This window comes from Pseudophryne corroboree, chromosome 4 (genome assembly GCF_028390025.1).
Source record: "Pseudophryne corroboree isolate aPseCor3 chromosome 4, aPseCor3.hap2, whole genome shotgun sequence".
Classification (NCBI taxonomy): domain Eukaryota; kingdom Metazoa; phylum Chordata; class Amphibia; order Anura; family Myobatrachidae; genus Pseudophryne; species Pseudophryne corroboree.
The window spans coordinates 849,209,416-849,231,963 of NC_086447.1; the positions used below are offsets into that span (position 1 = coordinate 849,209,416).

Here is a 22,548-nt window from a genome sequence, read left to right on the forward strand (position 1 = left end):
TCAACCAATCAGCAGCTCTGTATCATTTTATAGTATGCAAATTATAGATGTTACTTCAGTGCTGATTGGTTGCCATGGGTACTTCTCCACTGGCTCACTTCTCCGCTCTTATCACTGCTTAATAAATGTCCCCCTTAGTACCAGGGCTCTAAAAAGAGTCCCTGAGACCCTGTGGGGTGCTGTGCTACTCCTGCGAGGAAAAATATTGGGAGATATGGGCGCCTAACAGGGATTTTCTCTGCTTTGGGCAATTCATGAAGCGAGTTACCGTGGAAGAGTTATTGACTTCTCCAGTGGCACCCCCTGCTCCGTGCCTGAATCGCTTCACCATACTAGTGCTATTCATGAAAGAACGGAATGCTCTGCTTTCCGTTTCGGTTCGCAAACAAACTTTGCCATCTCTGGATGGAGTAAGGGGGTTCCTGACAGGAGAAAAGCAGCAGAGACTACTGTTCCTGCTCTCTCCGCCCCCATCTCTGACTTTGTCCAATCAGAAATGCACAGGGAGAAGGAGGCAGAGAAAAAGTTCTGCCTGTCCCGCCCCTTACTCCCCATGGGACTGTAGCACTGATTTAGGTTCCCTGAGTCTATATAGAAGTGACCCAGCCAGAATATGCTGGGACACTTCAGAATTCTGAATACCTTTAACTTCCTATCAATGGCCTGCTCACTCTGCCCCCACCCTCGCTCTGCATCACCTCTCTGCTGATTGCCCGCTGCCGACTCCCGCCACCTGCTTTCCATTGTCTCTGCTGTTAATCAAAACGGTGCATGCGCAGACCACAAATGGGGAAAAAACACAGAATAGTCAGTGAAAAAAGTGAGAAGATGGGACCGCCAGACCTGGTTGTACCACATCATTTGGCATAACAGGTGAGGGTATATGAATTGCTACTTACCTAAGCTATAGTTTGCATCGAACTGATGCGACCTATAGTGATAAGTAACAATTCTGTACCGCACATCTTCAATAGACCCGTGGTATGGGATACGCTGAGATAATAGAGGTACTCCTTTATCTTTCATAAATGGACAGTGCTAGTATTTTAGTGATCATGCACACTGGTGGTCATTCCGAGTTGATCGCAGCCAGCAACTTTTTGCTGCTGCTGCTGCGATCAACTACTCCACGCCTATGGGGGAGTGTATTTTAGCTTAGCAGGGCTGCGGTCGCTTGTGCATCCCTGCTAAGCTAAAAAAATTTCAAGCAGAACATGACTAGCCCTGGACATACTTACCCTGTGCGACGATCTCAGCGATGCTGGGGCCGGCTTTGATGTCAGACATCCGCCCTCTCCTGGACACGCCTGCGTTTTCCTCACCACTCCTCGAAAACGGCTGCCAATGGTCCTGTGAAGCCCAGGTACGCATTCTTTCTGTCAATCTTCTTGCGGTTGTCTCTGCGACCGCTTTCTTCGTTCTCCGCGCCATAACCCGGCGACCCCTGTGCGGCCACAGCGCATGCACATTCCGGAACCGTTCGCACCGCAGTGACAAACCGCTGCGTGCGAACGGGTCGGAATGGCCCCCATTGTCACTTATACTGAGTTGATTATCTATATAAGGGGGAGATCTATAAAACCTTCTAAACAGGACAGGTTGCCCATAGCAACTAGATAAATGATAGCTATATAATCTGATTGGGTGCTATAGGTAACACCTCCACCTGTCTTCTTTACAAGGTATGATAAATCTCCCCCTAATATGTATTCAACTGAAATAGCACTAAATAGATCAGAGTCCATTTGCGGCAGGCCTGAAAAATGGATCATTTACCCCTATGAGGAGTTCTCAAGCCGTACCCACAGATGTTCTCCTCATAGGGAAGCTCCATCAGACATGTCTCACTCCTTTTATTGCTCTGGATGAGAGGTGTAAAGGAAGCAGGCCTGAGAGCAAGCTCCCTACTCTGACAGCCCACATTCAGGCTCCAGCCGGCTGCCTAAAAAAATTATACCAAGGTATAGTGGGTGGTCAGGGCATGAGAAGCCTTACTCAGCAGCTGCCTGAAAAGGTAAGGGAAGTGACTCCCATAATAGACATTAAAAACAACAACAGAAGGAGGCTGCGCTGTAGAACAATGATGAAATGAGATGTGTCATAGAGCAATCAGATTTCTCTATTTAAGCAATTAGGAAAATGATTAAAAATGATCTAAAAACATACATGTCACATATAGGTTAAAAGGTATGAATTCATACACTGAATCAAGATGAAGTTACCCTTCATAAGCATCTGGAACAGGAGAAAGTTTGGGTAGGAGCAGTCCGTTCCTATAAGACCCCTGTATCAGAAGCAAAAAGGTAGACACTATGGGGGTGATTCCGAGTTGTTCGCTCGCTAGCTGCTTTTAGCAGCATTGCACACGCTAAGCCGCCGCCCTCTGGGAGTGTATCTTAGCTTACCAGAATTGCGAACGAAAGATTAGCAGAACTGCGAATAGAAATTTCTTAGCAGTTTCTGAGTAGCTCCAGACTTACTCACAAATAGCGATCAGTTCAGTCAGTTTCGTTCCTGGTTTGACGTCACACACACACCCAGCGTTCGGCCAGACACTCCCCCGTTTCTCCAGACACTCCCGCGTTTTTCACTGACACGCCTGCGTTTTTCCGCACACTCCCAGAAAACGGCCAGTTTCCGCCCAGAAACACCCACTTCCTGTCAATCACACTACGATCACTTCAAAGATGAAAAATCTTGTTCGGGCGTGAGTAAATCTACTAAGTTTTGTGTTAAAATACTTACCGCATGCGCACTGTGTACCATGCGCATGCGCATTTTTGCCTTAATCGCTCCGTTGCGAAAATCGGCAACGAGCAAACAACTCGGAATGACCCCCCATGTTTTTTGCATTTTTGTGGTTTGTGTGGATATTTTTGTCATCTGGGACCCTCAATTGTAGAAAGGCATCCCCTCGCTGCGCTCGCCACAAGGTTTATAACCAACTCTATGCCGACATGGATAGAGAAGGTATGCAATAGTCCACAAACATGTTAATTTAAAAAAAAATTGTCTATCTTTTTTATGTCGACCATTTTCATGTCGACCTTTTGACCCTGTCGACCTTTTGACCCTGTCGAACTTTTGTACTGTCTACCTTTTTCATGTCAACCTTTTGACCCTGTCGACCTAATGTCTGTCTAACATATGGTGTCTATCTATTGACTGTCTAACTAGACACTGTCTATCTATCAACCGTATACCGCAGCTGGGGTGGTTGATAAGGGGACCCCCACACATAGCTACATCCCACCAGCCAGTGTAGAGGGTACTGTGGCATAATGTTAATAGGAATTTCTATGTGGCATAATCTGAACTAGGGATTTACAGCATACTTACCTACTCTCCCGGAAGCTGTGGGAGGCTTTTTGGGGTAGCCCCCCGCACCCCCGGAAGAGTGGGCAGGTCTCCCGCATCCTGCTCGCACCCTAGTGATGCGAGCAGGATGGAGAGATAACCTCCCGCATTTGCGGGTCCGTCGGGTGGAGAAGGGGTTAAAATTACGCAAATAGCGGACCCGCGAATCGCGGCATTTCCCGATGCGGGGGCGGGGCTTAGTGAGGTCACAGTCCGGCCACGCCCCCCGAAGACACCTGCAGCGTCTCCTCTCCGGGCTTCTCCCGGAGAGGAGACTTACAATGTAGGTAAGTATGATTTACAGTGTTTTCAACACATTTGTGGTGCTGGGAGTATTTCACATTATACTTTGTAACAACACCAGTATATCACTGACAATTTCATTGGCAGGGGCCCCCACAAATGACTTGCCATGGGTCTACCACAAACCTTACTCTGGCCCTGATTGCAGTGACATGGAAGTTGCACATTTTTACTTCAGAACTTCTTGATGATTTTCACAAATGAAGCAAAATAGCACATTCTAGTGGTACGTCCGAGTCACTAAAACAAATATAATTCAGGCTACATAACACTACAGAAACCTTCCGTTTATTAGCATTGTCTTAAATAGTCTGTGTTTTATGATGGCGATCTATGCATTATTTATAATCATTATTATTTTATTTTTATGGTGCCCAAGGTGTGCTCAGCACCATACGTGAGGTAGCTAAATACCAATAATGTACAGTACAGAGTATTAATACAATGCAGGACAGTGAAGTGAACAGTACAAAGCATAAATTCATGTATTGCGATAAAACCATAGACAAGGAGTGACAAGTACGGAGTAAAGGGCAGGGTCAGTCACAGCAGCAGGCAGTGGTTAGTTGCAGGGGAAGGCACAATAGGTCTCAGTGATCCTGTACACATCATATGGGCAAGCAGTCAAAGGGCGGGATTTATTAAGCTTGAAAACTGGCTACATGCCGACCTCTTCCGTCTGCATCCCAGCCATACTTACCGTCATTTCTTTTCTCCTCTCAGGGAGAAGTCCAGGGAGGAGATGCTACTGGGAACTCCGGAGGGCGGGGCCGGGCACTGACATCATAAAGCCCCGTCCCCACTTTGGGAAAACGCTGTGTTTGCGGGAAGGGCTAAAATGACGCGATTTTAACCCCTGCCCATGCATACGTGAATGCCGTGATTATCTCTCCATCCTTCCCGCTTTACTAGGGTGTGGGCAGGATGAGGGAGATCTGTCTGCTCTTCCGTGGGTGCGTGACGCTACCCGAAAAATCGGGATCCTCCCACAACATCCGGCAGAGTAGGCAAGTAAGAAGGCAGTATCTGTGATCAAAAGATTATTTTGGATATTTAGGCATTCTAATGTTGGTCTTATCCCCCCTTTGCTACACTTGAATATCTTACACTATAAGGGGTACATTTACTAAGCAGTGATAAGAGTGGAGAAGTGAGCCAGTGGAGATATTTCCCCCATCAACCAATCAGCAGCTCTGTATCATTTTATAGTATGCAAATTATAGATGTTACTTCAGTGCTGATTGGTTGCCATGGGCACTTCTCCACTGGCTCACTTCTCCACTCTTATAACTGCTTAGTAAATGTACCCCTTAGTGACTTATCTCCTCTTCAATAAAAGCCTTAAGAGGACATGCAGATGGCCGGTGATGCCGGTGACTGGTGGTGGGGGTAGGGTAGGACTATTTGTACTGTTAGGCACATATTGAGGGGCCAAGGCCAAAATTACATAATTATCATAGATTCGCATCACTAGGTCCCTCCCCCTTCTCATGGACCGCGATTCCACAGGTAATATTCTCCCCATCCTGCCTAGTTCACTAGGAAGATATCCACCTACTCTGACGGGATCCTGGGGGGCTACATGAGAAATCATCCCCGGCAGGTTCCTGGAGCGTAGGTAAATATATTAGAATTTAGAAAACATGCTTTGTTTAACTACGAGGCAAAGAGAAATTTTATGGTGCAAAAGAATTTGTTTCTTACGGATTCAGTATGACAGGATGCTGGTTGTCAATATCCCAACCAACAGAATGCCGACAGAGGGGCGAGCGCAAAGAGTGCCCTTGCGGGCTCACTGTGTTTGCCACGCTTCGCTCACCACAGGATCCATTCCCACGAATAGTCCTGTTGCGTCTGGATTCAGGTTGTCGACATTGTCGGCTGTTGGGATTCTGGCGTCTGTATCCTGACTGCCGGGATCTCGACAGTTGGTAAATTAAACGCATCTTGTTTCTTACGGGTACTGAAAATGACCTGTACACACTTATATATTACATAAATGCAATGCTAGGTTCCTGTTTATGAAATATATTAACATATTGTATTTCTCTAACCAATCCTATAAAATATTCTGGGAACCCGTCTCCCAGAACAACTGTTCTTATCTAGGTGCTAACAACTAGGATACATAAGGGTCAGGCAGCATTTTTCTGTTACACAAAGGTGCTGACTGCACAGATTTATGGTTTGTACTCAAAATCCCTTCCTGTGTTGCATACAAATTATAACATAGGAAAAAGTACATTCAATAGGTTTCCTGCCTGATGCTTGGAATCCAACTATTGCAGAGGTTCCCAAACACGTTCTTCACGGCACCCTAGCAGTTCAGGTACTAAAGATATCCATGGCTCAGCACAGACGGTGAAATCAAATTGACTGAGGTACTAATTACATATCACCTGTGGCCAAACATAGTTATACTGAAAACCTGGACCGTAAGGGTGCCTTGTGGGCCGAGTTTGGGAACCTCTGAACTATTTCAAAGCTCAGCTGCTTTTGTGAAACCATACCCTCCTGTGCAATAAACATACCTCCCAACTGTCCTGATTTTGGCGGGACAGTCTCGTTTGCCAGGTGCTGTTCTGCCGTCCCATGCAGGGTGAAGGGGCTGGGGGTAGTTTGGAGGCCTCCTTTCACTCATTATTCCATAGAGAGCGGGAATAGGGGCATGTCCAGCAGCTCTATGAGCGCTGAGCATGCCTCTATAGTGAGAAAAATGGGGGGTGGGGGGAGGAGGGCATGTCTCAGGGTTGTGCCATTTTCTGTAAATTAATGCCCCCTGTCATGAGGTTACATTTTGGTGCATTGTAGTGTCCCTTTTTTACTATGAAAGACGTTGGGACGTATGGCAATACAGGTTGTGTGGTGATTATTATTATTATTATTATTATAAATGTATATTTACTTTCTTACTGTTAGACAGTGGATCACTCTGTGGTCTGTCTCCGTTCCCAGCACTAGAGGCAGCTTCCCTGCTCTAGTGTTTTCTCTCCTAGTGTCAGCTCAGTGCAGGAGCAGGTGCTTAGTGCACAATCTGAGAGAGTTCTTCCTGGGAGAGACAACTGCACTGATGTACAGCTTCTGCTCTCCTCAGTCTGTGACCTTGTCTACCCTGCAGCCGCACCCTGTGTATATGCAGTTGCATCTTGTGTGTACTAAGACGCTGTGTTACTGCTGTACTGCTTCACATGTATACTGTGAGTTCCTGCAGAACATCTTCTATACTACAAGCTGCATACCTCCCAACATGACCCCCTCCAGGAGGGACAGAATGCTCTGCTCTTGGACTTCCCACTTAATGTATGATTGCCGGCACCTGTGGTGAAACACCTTTCTTATCCAGTAACCTGTTCAAAACAGGTGCCGGCAATCATACATTAGGAGAAAAGTACAGAAGCAGAGCATTGTGTCCCTCCTGGAGAGGGTCATGTTGGGAGGTTTGAAGCTGTTATCTCTGTTATCTAAATAAACCAATCATCCTGGTTAAGTGTCGTTGTGTGGACTAACATCCCTATCCAATACCGCAATGCTCTGCCAACACTTACTACTATTTATTTATTTATTGCCTACATCTGTTATCTGCCCTCTGGAAGAATTTAAATTCAGGTACATAGGGGCCGATGTATTAACCTAGAGAAGGCATATGGAAGTGATAATAAGAATTTACTTACCGATAAATCTATTTCTCATAGTCAGTAGTGGATGCTGGGGACTCCGTAAGGACCATGGGGAATAGCGGCTCCGCAGGAGACTGGGCACATCTAAAGAAAGCTTTAGGACTAACTGGTGTGCACTGGCTCCTCCCCCTATGACCCTCCTCCAAGCCTCAGTTAGGATACTGTGCCTGGACGAGCGTACACAATAAGGAAGGATTTTGAATCCCGGGTAAGACTCATACCAGCCACACCAATCACACCGTATAACCTGTGATCTGAACCCAGTTAACAGTATGATAACAGAGGAGCCTCTGAAAGATGGCTCACAACAATAATAACCCGATTTTTGTAACAATAACTATGTACAAGTATTGCAGACAATCCGCACTTGGGATGGGCGCCCAGCATCCACTACGGACTATGAGAAATAGAATTATCGGTAAGTAAATTCTTATTTTCTCTAACGTCCTAAGTGGATGCTGGGGACTCCGTAAGGACCATGGGGATTATACCAAAGCTCCCAAACGGGCGGGAGAGTGCGGATGACTCTGCAGCACCAAATGAGAGAACTCCAGGTCCTCCTCAGCCAGGATATTAATTTTGTAGAATTTTACAAACGTATTTGCTCCTGACCAAGTAGCTGCTCGGCAAAGTTGTAAAGCCGAGACCCCTCGGGCAGCCGCCCAAGATGAGCCCACCTTCCTTGTGGAGTGGGCATTTACAGATTTTTGGTTGTGGCAGGCCTGCCACAGAATGTGCAAGCTGAATTGTACTACAAATCCAACGAGCAATAGTCTGCTTAGAAGCAGGAGCACCCAGCTTGTTGGGTGCACACAGGATAAACAGCGAGTCAGATTTCCTGACTCCAGCCGTCCTGGAAACATATATTTTCAGGGCACTGACAACGTCTAGCAACTTGGAGGCCTCCAAGTCCCTAGTAGCCGCAGGCACCACCAATAGGTTGGTTCAGGTGAGACGCTGAAACCACCTTGGGGAGAAACTGAGGACGAGTCCTCAATTCCGCCCTGTCCGAATGGAAAATCAGATAAGGGCTTTTTCAGGATAAAGCCGCCAATTCTGACACGCGCCTGGCCCAGGCCAGGGCCAACAGCATGACCACTTTTCATGTGAGATATTTTAACTCCACAGATTTAAGTGGTTCAAACCAATGTGACTTTTGGAACCCAAAACTACATTGAGATCCCAAAGTGCCACTGGAGGCACAAAAGGGGGCTGTATATGCAGTACCCCTTTTACAAACGTCTGAACTTCAGGGACTGAAGCTAGTTCTTTTTGGAAGAAAATTGACAGTGCCGCAAATTTGAACCTTAATGGACCCCAATTTCAGGCCCATAGACACTCCTGTTTGCAGGAAATGTAGGAATCGACCCAGTTGAATTTCCTCCGTCGGGCCTTACTGGCCTCGCACCACGCAACATATTTTCGCCAATTGCGGTAATAAGGTTTTTGCGGTTACATCCTTCCTGGCTTTGATCAGGATAGGGATGACTTCATCCGGAAAGCCTTTTTTCCTTCAGGATCCGGCGTTCAACCGCCATGCCGTCAAACGCAGCCGCGGTAAGTCTTGGAACAGACAGGGTCCTTGCTGGAGCAGGTCCCTTCTTAGAGGTAGAGGCCACGGATCCTCCGTGAGCATCTCTTGAAGTTCCGGTTACCAAGTCCTTCTTGGCCAATCCGGAGCCACGAATATAGTGCTTTCTCCTCTCCATCTTATCAATCTCAGTACCTTGGGTATGAGAGGCAGAGGAGGGAACACATACACTGACTGGTACACCCACGGTGTTACCAGAGCGTCTACAACTATTGCCTGAGGGTCTCTTGACCTGGCGCAATACCTGTCGAGTTTTTTAATCATGTGGACGACTTCTGGGTGAAGTCCCCACTCTCCCGGGTGGAGGTCGTGCTGAGGAAGTCTGCTTCCCAGTTGTCCACTCCGGAATGAATACTGTTGACAGTGCTATCACATGATTTTCCGCCCAGCGAAGAATCCCTGCAGCTTCTGCCATTGCCCTCCTGCTTCTTGTGCCACCCTGTCTGTTTACGTGGGTGACTGCCATGATGTTGTCCGACTGGATCAACACCGGCTGACCTTGAAGCAGAGGTCTTGCTAAGCTTAGAGCATTGTAAATGGCCCTTAGCTTCAGGATATTTATGTGAAGTGATGTATCCAGGCTTGACCCTAAGCCCTGGATATTCCTTCCCTGTGTGACTGCTCCCCAGCCTCGCAGGCTGGCATCCGTGGTCACCAGGACCCAGTCCTGAATGCCGAATCTGCGGCCCTCTAGAAGATGAGCACTCTGCAACCACCACATGATGGATACCCTTGTCCTTGGTGACAGGGTTATCCGCTGATGCATCTGAAAATGCGACCCGCACCATTTGTCCAGTAGGTTCCACTGGAAAGTTCTTGCGTGGAATCTAACGAATGGGATTGCTTCGTAGGAAGCCACCACTTTTACCCAGAACCCTTGTGCATTGATGCACTGAGACTTGGTTCGGTTTTAGGAGGTTCCTGACTAGCTCGGATAACTCCCTGGTTTTCTCTTCCGGGAGAAACACCTTTTTTCTGGACTGTGTCCAGGAACATCCCTAGGAAACAGAAGACAAGTCGTCGGAACCAGCTGCGATTTTGGAATATTGAGAATCCAATCGTGCTGCCGCAACACTACCTGAGATAGTGCTACACCGACTTCCAACTGTTCCCTGGATCTTACCCTTATCAGGGAATCGTCCAAGTAAGGGATAACTAAAATTCCCTTCCTTCGAAGGGATATCATTTCGGCCATTACCTTGGTAAAGACCCGGGGTGCCGTGGACCATCCCTACGGCAGCGTCTGAACTGATAGTGACAGTTCTGTACCATAACCTGAGGTACCCTTGGTGAGAAGGGTAAACTTTGACATGAAGGTAAGCATCCTTGATGTCCCAAGACATCATGTAGTCCCCTTCTTCCAGGTTCGCAATCACTGCTCTGAGTGACTCAATCTTGAATTTGAACCTCTGTATGTAAGTGTTCAAAGATTTTAGATTTAGAATCGGTTTCACCGGGCCGTCTGGCTTCGGTACCACAATAGTGTGGAATAATACCCCGTTCCCTGTTGCAGGAGGGGTACCTTGATTATCACCTGCTGGGTGAATGGCTTCCAAAACTAATTCCCTGTCAGAGGGAGACGTCGGTAAAGCCGACTTTTGGAAACGGCGAGGGGGAGACGTCTCGAATTTCAATATGTACCCTTGAGATATTACCTGAAGGATCCAGGGGTCTACTTGCGAGTGAGCCCACTGCGCACTGAAATTCATTGAGAACGGGCCCCCACCGTGCCTGAGTTTGTAAGGCCCTAGCGTCATACTGAGGGCTTTTGCAGAGGCGGGAAAGGATTTCTGTTCCTGGGAACAGGGTAATCTCTTCAGCCTTTTTCCTCTCCCTCTGTCACGAGCAGAAAAGAGGAACCTTTTGTCCGCTTGCCAACAAAGGACTGCGCCTGATAATACGGCGTCTTATTTTGAGAGGCGACCTGGGGTACAAACGTGGATTTCCCAGTTGTTGCCGTGGCCACCAGGTCTAAAAGACCGACCCCAAATGTCCCCTTTTAAAGGCAATACTTCCAAATGCCGTTTGAAATCCGCATCACCTGACCATTTTACTGGTAGAATTGGACAACGCACTTATACTTGATGCCAGTCGGCAAATATTCCGCTGTGCATCATGCATATATAGAAATGCATCTTTTAAATGCTCTATAGGCAATAATATACTATCCTTATCTAGGATATCAATATTTCCAGTCAGGGAATCCGACCATGCCAACCCAGCACTGCACCTCCAGGCTGAGGCGATTGCTGGTCGCAGTATAACACCAGTATGTGTGTGAATACATTTTTGGATACCCTCCTGCTTTCTATCAGCAGGATCCTTAAGGGCGGCCATCTCATGAGAGGGTAGAGCCCTTGTTCTTACAAGCGTGTGAGCGCCTTATCCCCCCTAGGGGGTGTTTCCCAACGCACCCTAACCTTTGGCGGGAAAGGGTATACAGCCAATACTTTTTAAGAAATTATCAATTGTTATCGGGGGGAAACCCACGTATCATCACACACCTCATTTTATTTTTCAGATTCAGGAAAACTACAGGTAGTTTTTCCCTCACCGAACATAATACCCCTTTTTGGTGGTACTCGTATTATCAGAAATGTATAAAACATTTTCCATTGTCTCAATCATGTAACGTGTGGCCCTACTGGAAATCACGGTTGTCTCTTCACCGTCGACACAGGAGTCAGTATCCGTGTCGGCGTCTGTATCTGCCATCTGAGGTAACGGGCGCTTTAGAGCCCCTGACGGCCTATGAGACGTCTGGACAGGCACAAGCTGAGTAGCCGGCTGTCTCATGTCAACCACTGTTTTTTTATACAGAGCTGACACTGTCACGTAATTTTCAACAGTACATCCACTCAGGTGTCGACCCCCTAGGTGGTGACATCACTGTTACAGACACTCTGCTCCGTCTCCACATCATTTTTCTCCTCATACATGTCGACACAAACGTACCGACACACAGCACACACACAGGGAATGCTCTGATAGAGGACAGGACCCCACTAGCCCTTTGGGGAGACAGAGGGAGAGTATGCCAGCACACACCAGAGCGCTATATATATATACAGGAATAACCTTATATAAGTGTTTTTCCCCTTATAGCTGCTGTATGTTTTAATACTGCGCCTAATTAGTGCCCCCCTCTCTTTTTTTAACCCTTTCTGTAGTGCAGGGAAGAGCCAGGGAGCTTCCCTCCAACTGAGCTGTGAGGGAAAATGGCGCCAGTGTGCTGAGGAGATAGGCTCCGCCCCCTTTTCTGCGGCCTTATCACCCGTTTTTCTGTATATTCTGGCAGGGGTTAAATGCATCCATATAGCCCAGGAGCTATATGTGATGCATTTTTTTGCCATGTAAGGTATTTTTATCGTGTTTTATTGCGTCTCAGGGCGCCCCCCCCTGCGCCCTGCACCCTCAGTGACCGGAGTATGAAGTGTGCTGAGAGCAATGGCGCACAGCTGCAGTGCTGTGCGCTACCTTATTGAAGACAGGAACGTCTTCTGCCGCCGATTTTTCCGGACCTCTTCGCTCTTCTGGCTCTGTAAGGGGGCCGGCGGCGCGGCTCCGGGACCCATCCAGGCTGAACCTGTGATCGTCCCTCTGGAGCTAATGTCCAGTAGCCAAGAAGCCCAATCCACTCTGCACGCAGGTGAGTTCGCTTCTTCTCCCCTTAGTCCCTCGATGCAGTGAGCCTGTTGCCAGCAGGTCTCACTGAAAATAACAAACCTAAACTAAAACTTTCACTAAGAAGCTCAGGAGAGCCCCTAGTGTGCACCCTTCTCGTCGGGCACAGAAATCTAACTGAGGCTTGGAGGAGGGTCATAGGGGGAGGAGCCAGTGCACACCAGTTAGTCCTAAAGCTTTCTTTAGATGTGCCCAGTCTCCTGCGGAGCCGCTATTCCCCATGGTCCTTACGGAGTCCTCAGCATCCACTTGGGACGTTAGAGAAAAAACAGTGATAAATGCAAGGTGATAAACACGCCAGCCAATCAGCTCCCATATGTAAATTAAAAATTAGGAGCTGATTGGCTGGTGCATTATCACCTTGCACTTAACACTGTTTTATCACTGGTTTATCACTTCCTTATGCCTTCTCCGTGCTAATGCACGGCGGTGATGCTTTCGCACCCGGCGAGTAGCTTCCTGCCTGCGCAGCTCCTGCGCACTGACGGAAGGCTACCCGCCGCGTTCCGGGTCGCAGCGGCTGTGTGTGACGCCACAAAGCCACTGTGGACCACCCCCGCAACGGTCTGGATATGCCTGCATTGTACGGAACGCGCCCAGCCAACGGCAATCTAATGCCATTGGCATGCCCCCCTCCCTCCCTGCGACCACCTCTGCCTGCCGCTGCAGCAATCCAGTCTGACTTACCCCCTATGTCCTCTGCCACTGTGCTGGCAGGCAAGCGCCCTGGTGAGACAATGGCCTGCTCTCTATAAAAAGTAGAGCGTTCCTCTACTATAGGAGTCTTCCTCTAATATAGAAATCTCACAGACACTCCTGGAGAGTAGGTATTTATTATTTTAAGTCCAAGTCCTGATACTTACTAGTGCATGTCCATACTGTATATTGCACTACAATTTTTAACACTCGTAGAGTGAGGGTTATTCGGGTTTGTTAGCAAACCAAAAAAAGCACACTACTGGGCAAAACGGGTGTGGGTCATCAAATCGACAGTGTCTAGGTCGACAATGTTTAGGTCGACCACTATAGGTCGACAGTCACTAGGTCGACATGGATGGAAGGTCGACAGGGTTTCTAGGTCGACATGTGCTAGGTCAACAGGTCTAAAGGTCGACATGAGGATTTTTTTTTTTTTGGTGTTATTTTCTTCGTAGAGTGACCGGGATCCCAAATTAGTGCACCGCGTCCCCTCGCTTCGCTCGCCATGCTTCGGGCATGGTGCCTGCGCTCCGCTACCGCTTAGCTCGGCACACTTTACCGTTCCAATCGTAGTCCACGTGGATCGTTAAGTTTTGAAAAAATTCAAAAAAAGAAAAAAAATGTGAAAAACTCATATCGACCTTTAGACCTGTCGACCTAGCACATGTCGACCTAGAAACCCTGTCGACCTTCCATCCATGTCGACCTAGTGACTGTCGACCTATAGTGGTCGACCTAAACATTGTCGACCTAGACACTGTCGATCTTCAGACCGGATCCCGGGCAAAACCATGGTGCACTGCAGGTGGGGCAGATGTAACATGTGCAGAGAAATTTATATTTGGGTAGGTTATATTGTTTCTGTGCAGGGTGAATACTGGCTGCTGTATTTTTACACTGCAATTTAGATTTTAGTTTGAACAGACCCCACCCAAGGGCCGGATGTAATGATGCCCGAGTTCGCGAGAGTTGTGGGATGCCGGCCGAACTCAGACATTTTTGTAAAGTGGAAATCACTTAGTTAGAAGGCAAAACCATGCTTTGTAAGTGATTGCCCCTTTAAATAAACATCGGCATCCTGCACGGCTGCCGAACTTGGGTGGTATTATATACGGTCCCACATCTAAATCTCTCTGCACGTTACATCTTCCCCACCTGCAGCTGATTTTGCCCATTAGTGTGCTTTTTTGGTTTGTTAACAACCCTGAATAAGGCTCAATGCACGAAACTGGTTCTGAATAGGATAATATTGTTTCCAATGACACAGACCCATTTGTGATGTTACTCCTGTTCCAGGGTACTGTAGCAGGTGTTGGAGTCAGGAATGTCACCATACAGGATGTCGACATGTTTTGCGCATACCTCCCAACAAGACCCTTTCCAGGAGGGACAAAATACCCTGTTCCTGAACTTCCCTTTAAATTTATGATTGCTGTCACCTGTGTTGAACTAGTCAATGGATAAGAAAGGTGTTTCACTACAGGTGATGGCAATCATAGATTAAGAGGGAAGTGCAGGAACAGAGAATGTTGCCCAGGTCATGTTGGGAGCAGTGGTGGAACTAGCGAGCGGTGGGCCCAGGTGCGACAAAATGCTTTGGGCCCACCATCCCATCCAAGTCCACCCCCTCACCCCTAGAGAGGATCTGGTGAGGGGGACCTGCTCAGGGCCAGAGAAATGGATACCTAGCAACAGTGCCGTAACTAGACATTTTAGCACTGTGTGCAAGAAACGGCATCGGAGCCCCACCTCTGCATGCAAAACAGGGGCAGTGCGCGCCGTAGGCGCGCGCAAAAATACATAGTGGCGTGGCTTCGTGGGGAAGGGGTGTGGCCACAAAATAATACCAATTCATAAAACGGTGCACAGTAGTCTCCATTATTCAAATTACGCCGCACAGTAGCACCACTACACCAGGTAGAGACTCTTTTTCACCTTACGGCAGACAGATTCCTCTTTTTACACATTACAGCAGACAGCGTCCCCTTTTTACACATTACGGCAGACAGCGTCCCCTTTTTACACATTACGGCAGACAGCGTCCCCTTTTTACACATTACGGCAGACAGCGTCCCCCTTTTTACACATAACGGCAGACAGCGTGCCCTTTTTAAACAGAGCGGCAGACAGCGTGCACTTTTTACACATAACGGCATACAGCGTGCCCTTTTTTCACATAACGGCAGACAGCGTGCCCTTGTTACACATAGCGGCAGACAGCGTACACTTTTTACACATAACGGCAGACAGCGTGCCCTTTTTACACATAACGGCAGACAGCGTCCCCTTGTTACACATTGCGGCAGGCAGATTCCCCCTTTTTACACATTGCAGCAGGAAGATTGACCCTTTTTTTTAACACATTGCGGCAGGCAGATTCTCCCTTTTTTTAACACATTGCGGCAGGCAGATTCCCCCTTTTTTAACACATTGCGGCAGGCAGATTCCCCCTTTTTACACATTGTGGCAGACAGTCTTTTTGAAGAAAGAAAGAAAGAAAGAAAGAAAGAAAGAAAGAAAGAAAGAAAGAAAGAAAGAAAGAATGAATGAATTATACTTACCCTCTCCGCTGGCTCAGGCTCCTCGGTGCAGCTTCTGGTCACTCACGATTCCCGGGCAGGAGAGAATGAGGAGGAGGGGGGGTGGAGGAGGGAGCCGCAGCAGCGCTGTGTTATTGGTGGAGGCGCTGCTGCTGCTGCCCCTCTGCTTCACTATAGGCTGTTCCAGGAAGACAGCCTATAGTGAAGCAGAGGGCCAGCAGCAGCAGCGCCTCAACCAGTAGTAAAGCGCTGCTGCGGCTCCCTCCTCCGGCTCCCTCCTCCTCCTCCTTCTCCCCCGTACCGCTTCTCTCTGCTCCTCTCCGGGCGGCTGTGTGCTGCGGGCAGCAGTTGCCTGCAGCACACAGCGGCATGTAATGAGTCAGTTTGACTCATTACATGTTTTGGGCCCCTGGACAGAGGCGGGCCCCAGTGCAACGCACTGGTTTCACTGGCGGTAGTTCCGCCTCTGGTTGGGAGGAATTCTTTGCGTGTCAACAGACAATATATCCACAACGAAATAATGTTGACGCATACCTCCCAACATGACCATCTCCAGGAGGGACAGAATGCTCTGTTTCTGGACTTCCCACTTAATTTATGATTGCCATCATCTGTGCTGAAACACCTTTCTTAAGCATTAACCTGTTCAACACAGGTGCTGGCCATCATATATTAAGAGAAAAGTCCAGAAGCAGAGTATTGTGTCCCTCCTGGAGTGGGTCATGTTGGGAGGTATGTTGACGTGTTCAAAATGTTGACATTGTGAATATCAAAAGTCACAATGTCCACACATAACATTAGGGTTAATTAGGCTGCAATTACAGTTAGGATTAGTTTTAGGCTACAATTTCAATGTCGGCATGTGTCCCCCTCGCCAGCTGGCCCAGGTTCCTCCAAGAGGCCAAAGCCCAGGTAATTAGTACCCCTCCCTCCCCTCTCTGCGCCCCTTACTTCCACAGGTAAGCTTCAATAGAAGTGTCTAAGGGGAATCCCTTATTCCCCAAGAGGCACGTACACCCCTTCTTGCTGTGCACCATGCACAGTGGCGGATCCAGGGGGGGGGGGGGGGGGCATGCGGGCTCGTGCCCCCCCTGTCATGTCTAGCACTTAAAAAAACAAAAAACACAGCAGTCCCTTTAAAAAAGAAGCGGCGGCGCAGACGCCCTTCTCTGTGATCCCTACCCTAAATCCTCTTCTCTGTGCTGTCCCAAACGCCCTTCTCTGCTGTCCCAAACCTCCTTTACTGTGATCCCTACCCCAAACCCTCTTCTCTCTGATCCTTGTCCCCTACTCCCTTCTCTCTATGAAAGTAAATAAATGTATACGTACAGTAGATTCCACAGTGTGTGTGTTTGTGTATATGTATATATATATATATATATATATATATATATATATATATATATACACTGCTCAGAAAAATAAAGGGAACACTAAAATAACACATCCTAGATCTGAATGAATGAAATATTCTTATTAAATACTTTGTTCTTTACATAGTTGAATGTGCTGACAACAAAATCTCACAAAAATTATCAATGGAAATCAAATTTATTAACCCATGGAGGTCTGGATTTGGAGTCACACTCAAAATTAAAGTGGAAAAACACACTACAGGCTGATCCAACTTTGATGTAATGTCCTTAAAACAAGTCAAAATGAGGCTCAGTAGTGTGTGTGGCCTCCACGTGCCTGTATGACCTCCTTACAACGCCTGGGCATGCTCCTGATGAGGTGGCGGATGGTCTCCTGAGAGATCTCCTCCCAGACCTGGACTAAAGCATCCGCCAACTCCTGGACAATTTGTGGTGCAACGTGGCATTGGTGGATGGAGCGAGACATGATGTCCCAGATGTGCTCAATTGGATTCAGGTCTGGGGAACGGGCGGGCCAGTCCATAGCATCAATGCCTTCGTCTTACAGGAACTGCTGACACACTCCAGCCACATGAGGTCTAGCAGTGTCTTGCATTAGGAGCAACCCAGGGCACCAGCATATGGTCTCACAAGGGGTCTGAGGATCTCATCTCGGTACCTAATGGCAGTCAGGCTACCTTTGGCGAGCACATGGAGGGCTGTGCGGCCTCCCAAAGAAATGCCACCCCACACCATTACTGACCCACTGCCAAACCGGTCATGCTGGAGGATGTTGCAGGCAGCAGAACGTTCTTCTTGGCGTCTCCAGACTCTGTCACATGTGCTCAGTGAGAACCTGCTTTCATCTGTGAAGAGCACAGGGCGCCAGTGGCGAATTTGCCAATCTTGGTGTTCTCTGGCAAATGCCAAACGTCCTGCACGGTGTTGGGCTGTAAGCACAACCCCCACCTGTGGACGTCGGGCCCTCATACCACCCTCATGGAGTCTGTTTCTGATCGTTTGAGTAGACACATGCACATTTGTGGCTTGCTGAAGGTAATTTTGCAGGGCTCTGGCAGTGCTCCTCCTGTTCCTCCTTGCACAAAGGCGGAGGTAGCGGTCCTGCTGCTGGGTTGTTGCCCTCTTTCGGCCTCCTCCACGTCTCCTGATGTACTGGCCTGTCTCCTGGTAGCGCCTCCATGCTCTGGACACTACGCTGACAGACACAGCAAACCTTCTTGCCACAGCTCGCATTGATGTGACATCATGGATGAGCTGCACTACCTGAGCCACTTGTGTGGGTTGTAGACTCCATCTCATGCTACCACTAGAGTGAAAGCACCACCAGCTTTCAAAAGTGACCAAAACATCAGCCAGAAAGCATAGGAGCTGAGAAATGGTCTGTGGTCACCACCTGCAGAACAACTCCTTTATTGGGGGTGTCTTGCTAATTGCCTATAATTCCCACCTGTTGTCTATTCCATTTGCACAACAGCATGTGAAATTGATTGTCAATCAGTGTTGCTTCCTAAGTGGACAGTTCGATTTCACAGAAGTGTGATTGACTTGGAGCTACATTGTGTTGTTTAAGTGTTCCCTTTATTTTTTTGAGCAGTGTGTATATATATATATATATATATATATATATATATATATATATATATATATATATATACACACACACACTTTTTTTGTAACACAATTATGTTAATAGTTTGTTGTCCAAGGGCCCCCTCAACCTTAATCCGTCCCTGCTGGGGCAGGACGCTCGCCAGTCGCCACTACCGCGTGGAGCATGGAGCAGAGGAGACCCGTCTGAGTGGGTGGCCTGCTCCCTGCCTCCCCATTGCTGCCATCTGAAGCTCCCAGAGGAGGTCAGTTCATCTTTAGGTATAAACAGTATATGTTGCTTGGAAACATATACTGTTTGTACCAAGGAAAAACAGTATATGTGTATGCATACCTTGTGGCATGTGAATTTTGGCTCATACCGTGTGCTATAATGTGAATTTCGGCTCATACTATGTGCTATAATGTGAATTTCGGCTCATACCGTGTGTATAATGTCTGTTTTCCCAGTGAATTTTTCCCTTCATGCCTCTGTATAAATGTTTCACTATAAATGTCTCACTACTCCCTCCTACAGAGACCTTAGGTACCCACTACCTCTCCCTGTCCCCCTCTCCTTGTTACCCACTGCCACCTCCCCCTGGCATCACCCACTTTTTCCTCATCACCCTTTCCCCGGTGTTACCCATACCTCCCAACATGACCCTCTCCAGGAGGGACAGAATGCTCTGCTCCTGGACTTCCCTCTTAATTTATGATTGCCATCACCTGTGCTGAAATACCTTTCTTATTCATTAACCTGTTCAAAACAGGGGCCGGCAATCATAAATTAAGAGAAAAGCCCAGAAGCAGAGCATTGTGTCCCTCCTGGAGAGGGTCATGTTGGGAGGTATGGTGTTACCCACTCTGCCTCTCACTGTCACCCTCTCTCTGTCACCCACTGCCTCTCCGTCTCCCACTATGTCTCCTTCATCCACTGCCTCTCCCCTGCGTCACTATAAACCCATCACCTTCTCTCTCCTGTCACTTGCTGCCTCTCCAAAGTGTCACCCTCTTCCCATCTTATGAATACGACGTTCCCTTTGAGGCATACTTGCCTACCTGACCCTCTCCATGAGGGAGAAAATGCTCTGTTCCTGGACTTCCCTGGTAATGTATGATTGCCATCACCTGTGGTGAGACACGTTTCTTATCAATTAACTAGCTCACCACAGGTGATGGCAATCATACATTATCAGGAAAGTCCAGGAACAGAGCATTTTCTCCCTCATGGAGAGGGTCAGGTAGGCAAGTATGCTTTGAGGCCATGACCCTTGTTGCTAGGTCATGCTCTTGTTGTGAGGTTACGCACACCTTCATGGGACCGCACGCCTTCGGCATGCACAAGGTGCCCCCCCAGTAATTTTTTCCTGGATCCACCCCTGACCATGCAAGATGTATTGTGAAACCACCAGTAAAAGCATGACTCTGCATTAGTGCACACAAGGCCTGATGTCCGGATCTTTAAATGCAGAACTCAGTAAAGATGGACAATGCAAAAGCAGAAATGATGCCATGCCTTTCTGTACTCAGGGCCTAATTCGAGGCTGAACGCAAATGTATTCGCAAAAGCAAATTTGCAAACATTTGCAAAGTGAAGGCAAATCTGCCCCACCCCAAAAAAAAACCAACATGCTCAGAGTGTAAACTAACAAAAAAAAATCCAAATACACAAAATAGGAGTCACCCTGAAAGCTAATGCAAACTAGCGTTAGAAGCAATTATACTGCAGTTTCTTTGCAGATTAGCGTTCATTTACACTAAGAACCTCTCCCTTAGTGTTTCTAGTAAATTAAACTACAAACACAGGGTAATGTGCATATGTTACTAATGTCCTGAATTGTAAAGCATGAACATTGTGAATGATGCACTCACCAACATAAGCTACACACAAAGGAATAAACCTGAAATTCAAAAAGCATAAGGGTCAAAAACCTGCAGCTAAAATTGTGGGGCAGCACACAAGCTGTGTGTGACTTCACCAAACAACATCGGCTGTGTGGGAATATTTGCTAATTGTGCAGCCATCGCATCAATCATCGATGTTACTGCTGCCATTACAGTGACTTGCAGAGTGTGAGTAGCTCTCTACCTGGCCAGAATCTGCATAGACTTTTTCTGTACTTTTTGCTTGACTACCTGCAGATATGCGTATGCACCGCCCAGGACCCAGGTACATACTCCCACTACACGCCCCTGTTACACGCCCAGATTTGTAACCTTGCGGAGACTACCCACAGAAACTCCTCCGCCACGCCTTTTTTAAATTTTTTAGTGGAGGGGTTGTTTTTCTGTGCAAGTTTGTAGCGGAGGCGATTTTTCCTCTATTCCGAACGCAGATATAGCGGTGGATATGCGCTGTGCGAATTTGGCGCATGCGCAGTGTATCGATTATCGACAACTACGTTTGCATGTGCGTTCAACCTTGAATTAGGCCCTCAGTCTGCAAAGCTCTCTGCGTGATCTATCTCTAGACCTTGGATGACTCCTCATTTATTCGGCATGCAAAGCTTCACACTTCAAAAAGAAAAACGAAGTGAAAAAAATTCCCACCTACCCTGGACATTGCCAAAAACTTCATAATCTACAGATTTCAGAGTGTTTGCAGCTTTGGCTAGGCCAGACATGATCATACAGTAAAAAGGATCGTCAGGGTAAAGGCTGTACGCATTGAGGCAGCTGCTGAGCTCCACAGTCAGCGTCTCATCTTACAGGTGTCACGATGCAGAGGAAAGCCAACCAGAAGCAGCATTACACAACGTGACCATCAGGGCGTCTGCTCAGCTTAACTGTTGCAGTGACGGACATGCCCAATATCCAGAAAATGTAACCAGTTTCTTCAAAGCTTTTTTTCTTTTTCAATCCAGCTAATTTAAATGACAATTTTCAAGACCGTGATTATTTATAATTAGCAATACTGAAGTTCTGTCCTGCTCAGAATCTATTTACATGCCACATTGTAAAATATACCTTTCACTGATATCTGGATGATAGGTCGATAGTCCTCTCTGTGTGGAGACAATGAGTTAATGTAAAGGGGGTACACACCGAGAGATGCATGTTTAAAATCTAAGCAATCTAACTAGATTGCTTAGATTTTAAGCTTGGATCTATTGTGTGTATGCCCCCCGGCGATAGCATTGCAAGGCCCCGCGCATCGCTATCGCCGGTGCTAGATTGAGCCTGCATGCAGGCTCAATCTAGCGGGTCGCTCACTTCAGCGCTATGTGAAGTGAGCGTCCCCCCGTAAACCCCCCTCCCCCTCGCTCAGCGCACATTACGCTGTGCTGAGTGGGGGGAGAGATGTGTGCTGAGCGGTCTGTGTTAAGATCGCTCAGCACACATCTCTCCCGTCAGTACTGGCCTTAAAGGTCCCTCTGACTGAACAGAAAAGGAGGTAATAAACAAGGTGGCATATGAATTTATCCATTACTAAAATGCTGCCAAATAAAACCCAAAGATTCTACACAGAAAAAACTTACGCATACAGTATACATCCCAGAGGAGACATTAATGTACAGTAAATATTAGATTCAGCCAGATAACCAGCATATGTTATTACATCATTGGTACTTTACAATGCTGGCTGACTGTTGACATGTCAAACTAAATCTGTAGTCCTATTTTTTAACTGATGAGTTACTGCCATCTACTGGCCAATTACAAGTATGCACCATAAATGAATATTTTTTCATTCAGTTTTACAGCCATGGTAGCTTGGGTCACCAAGTCTA

At 47.5% G+C, this 22,548-nt stretch overlaps 1 protein-coding gene across 2 annotated transcripts in view; it reads right to left on the reverse strand.

The window, feature by feature from the left end:
• The window catches only part of ACYP2 (acylphosphatase 2), a 342,542-nt gene extending 321,011 nt beyond the window's left edge, over nucleotides 1–21,531 (reverse strand). The window contains exon 1 of one of the 2 annotated variants that reach the window (XM_063918648.1): nucleotides 21,372–21,531. In XM_063918648.1, the coding sequence (XP_063774718.1) occupies nucleotides 21,372–21,447 (76 nt within the window). In that variant the 5' untranslated portion in view covers nucleotides 21,448–21,531. Of the gene's footprint in view, nucleotides 1–5,921; nucleotides 5,944–21,371 lie in introns of those variants that run through there. The other variant, XM_063918649.1, reaches the window with a different exon arrangement.
• Between the last annotated feature and the right edge of the window lie 1,017 nt (nucleotides 21,532–22,548).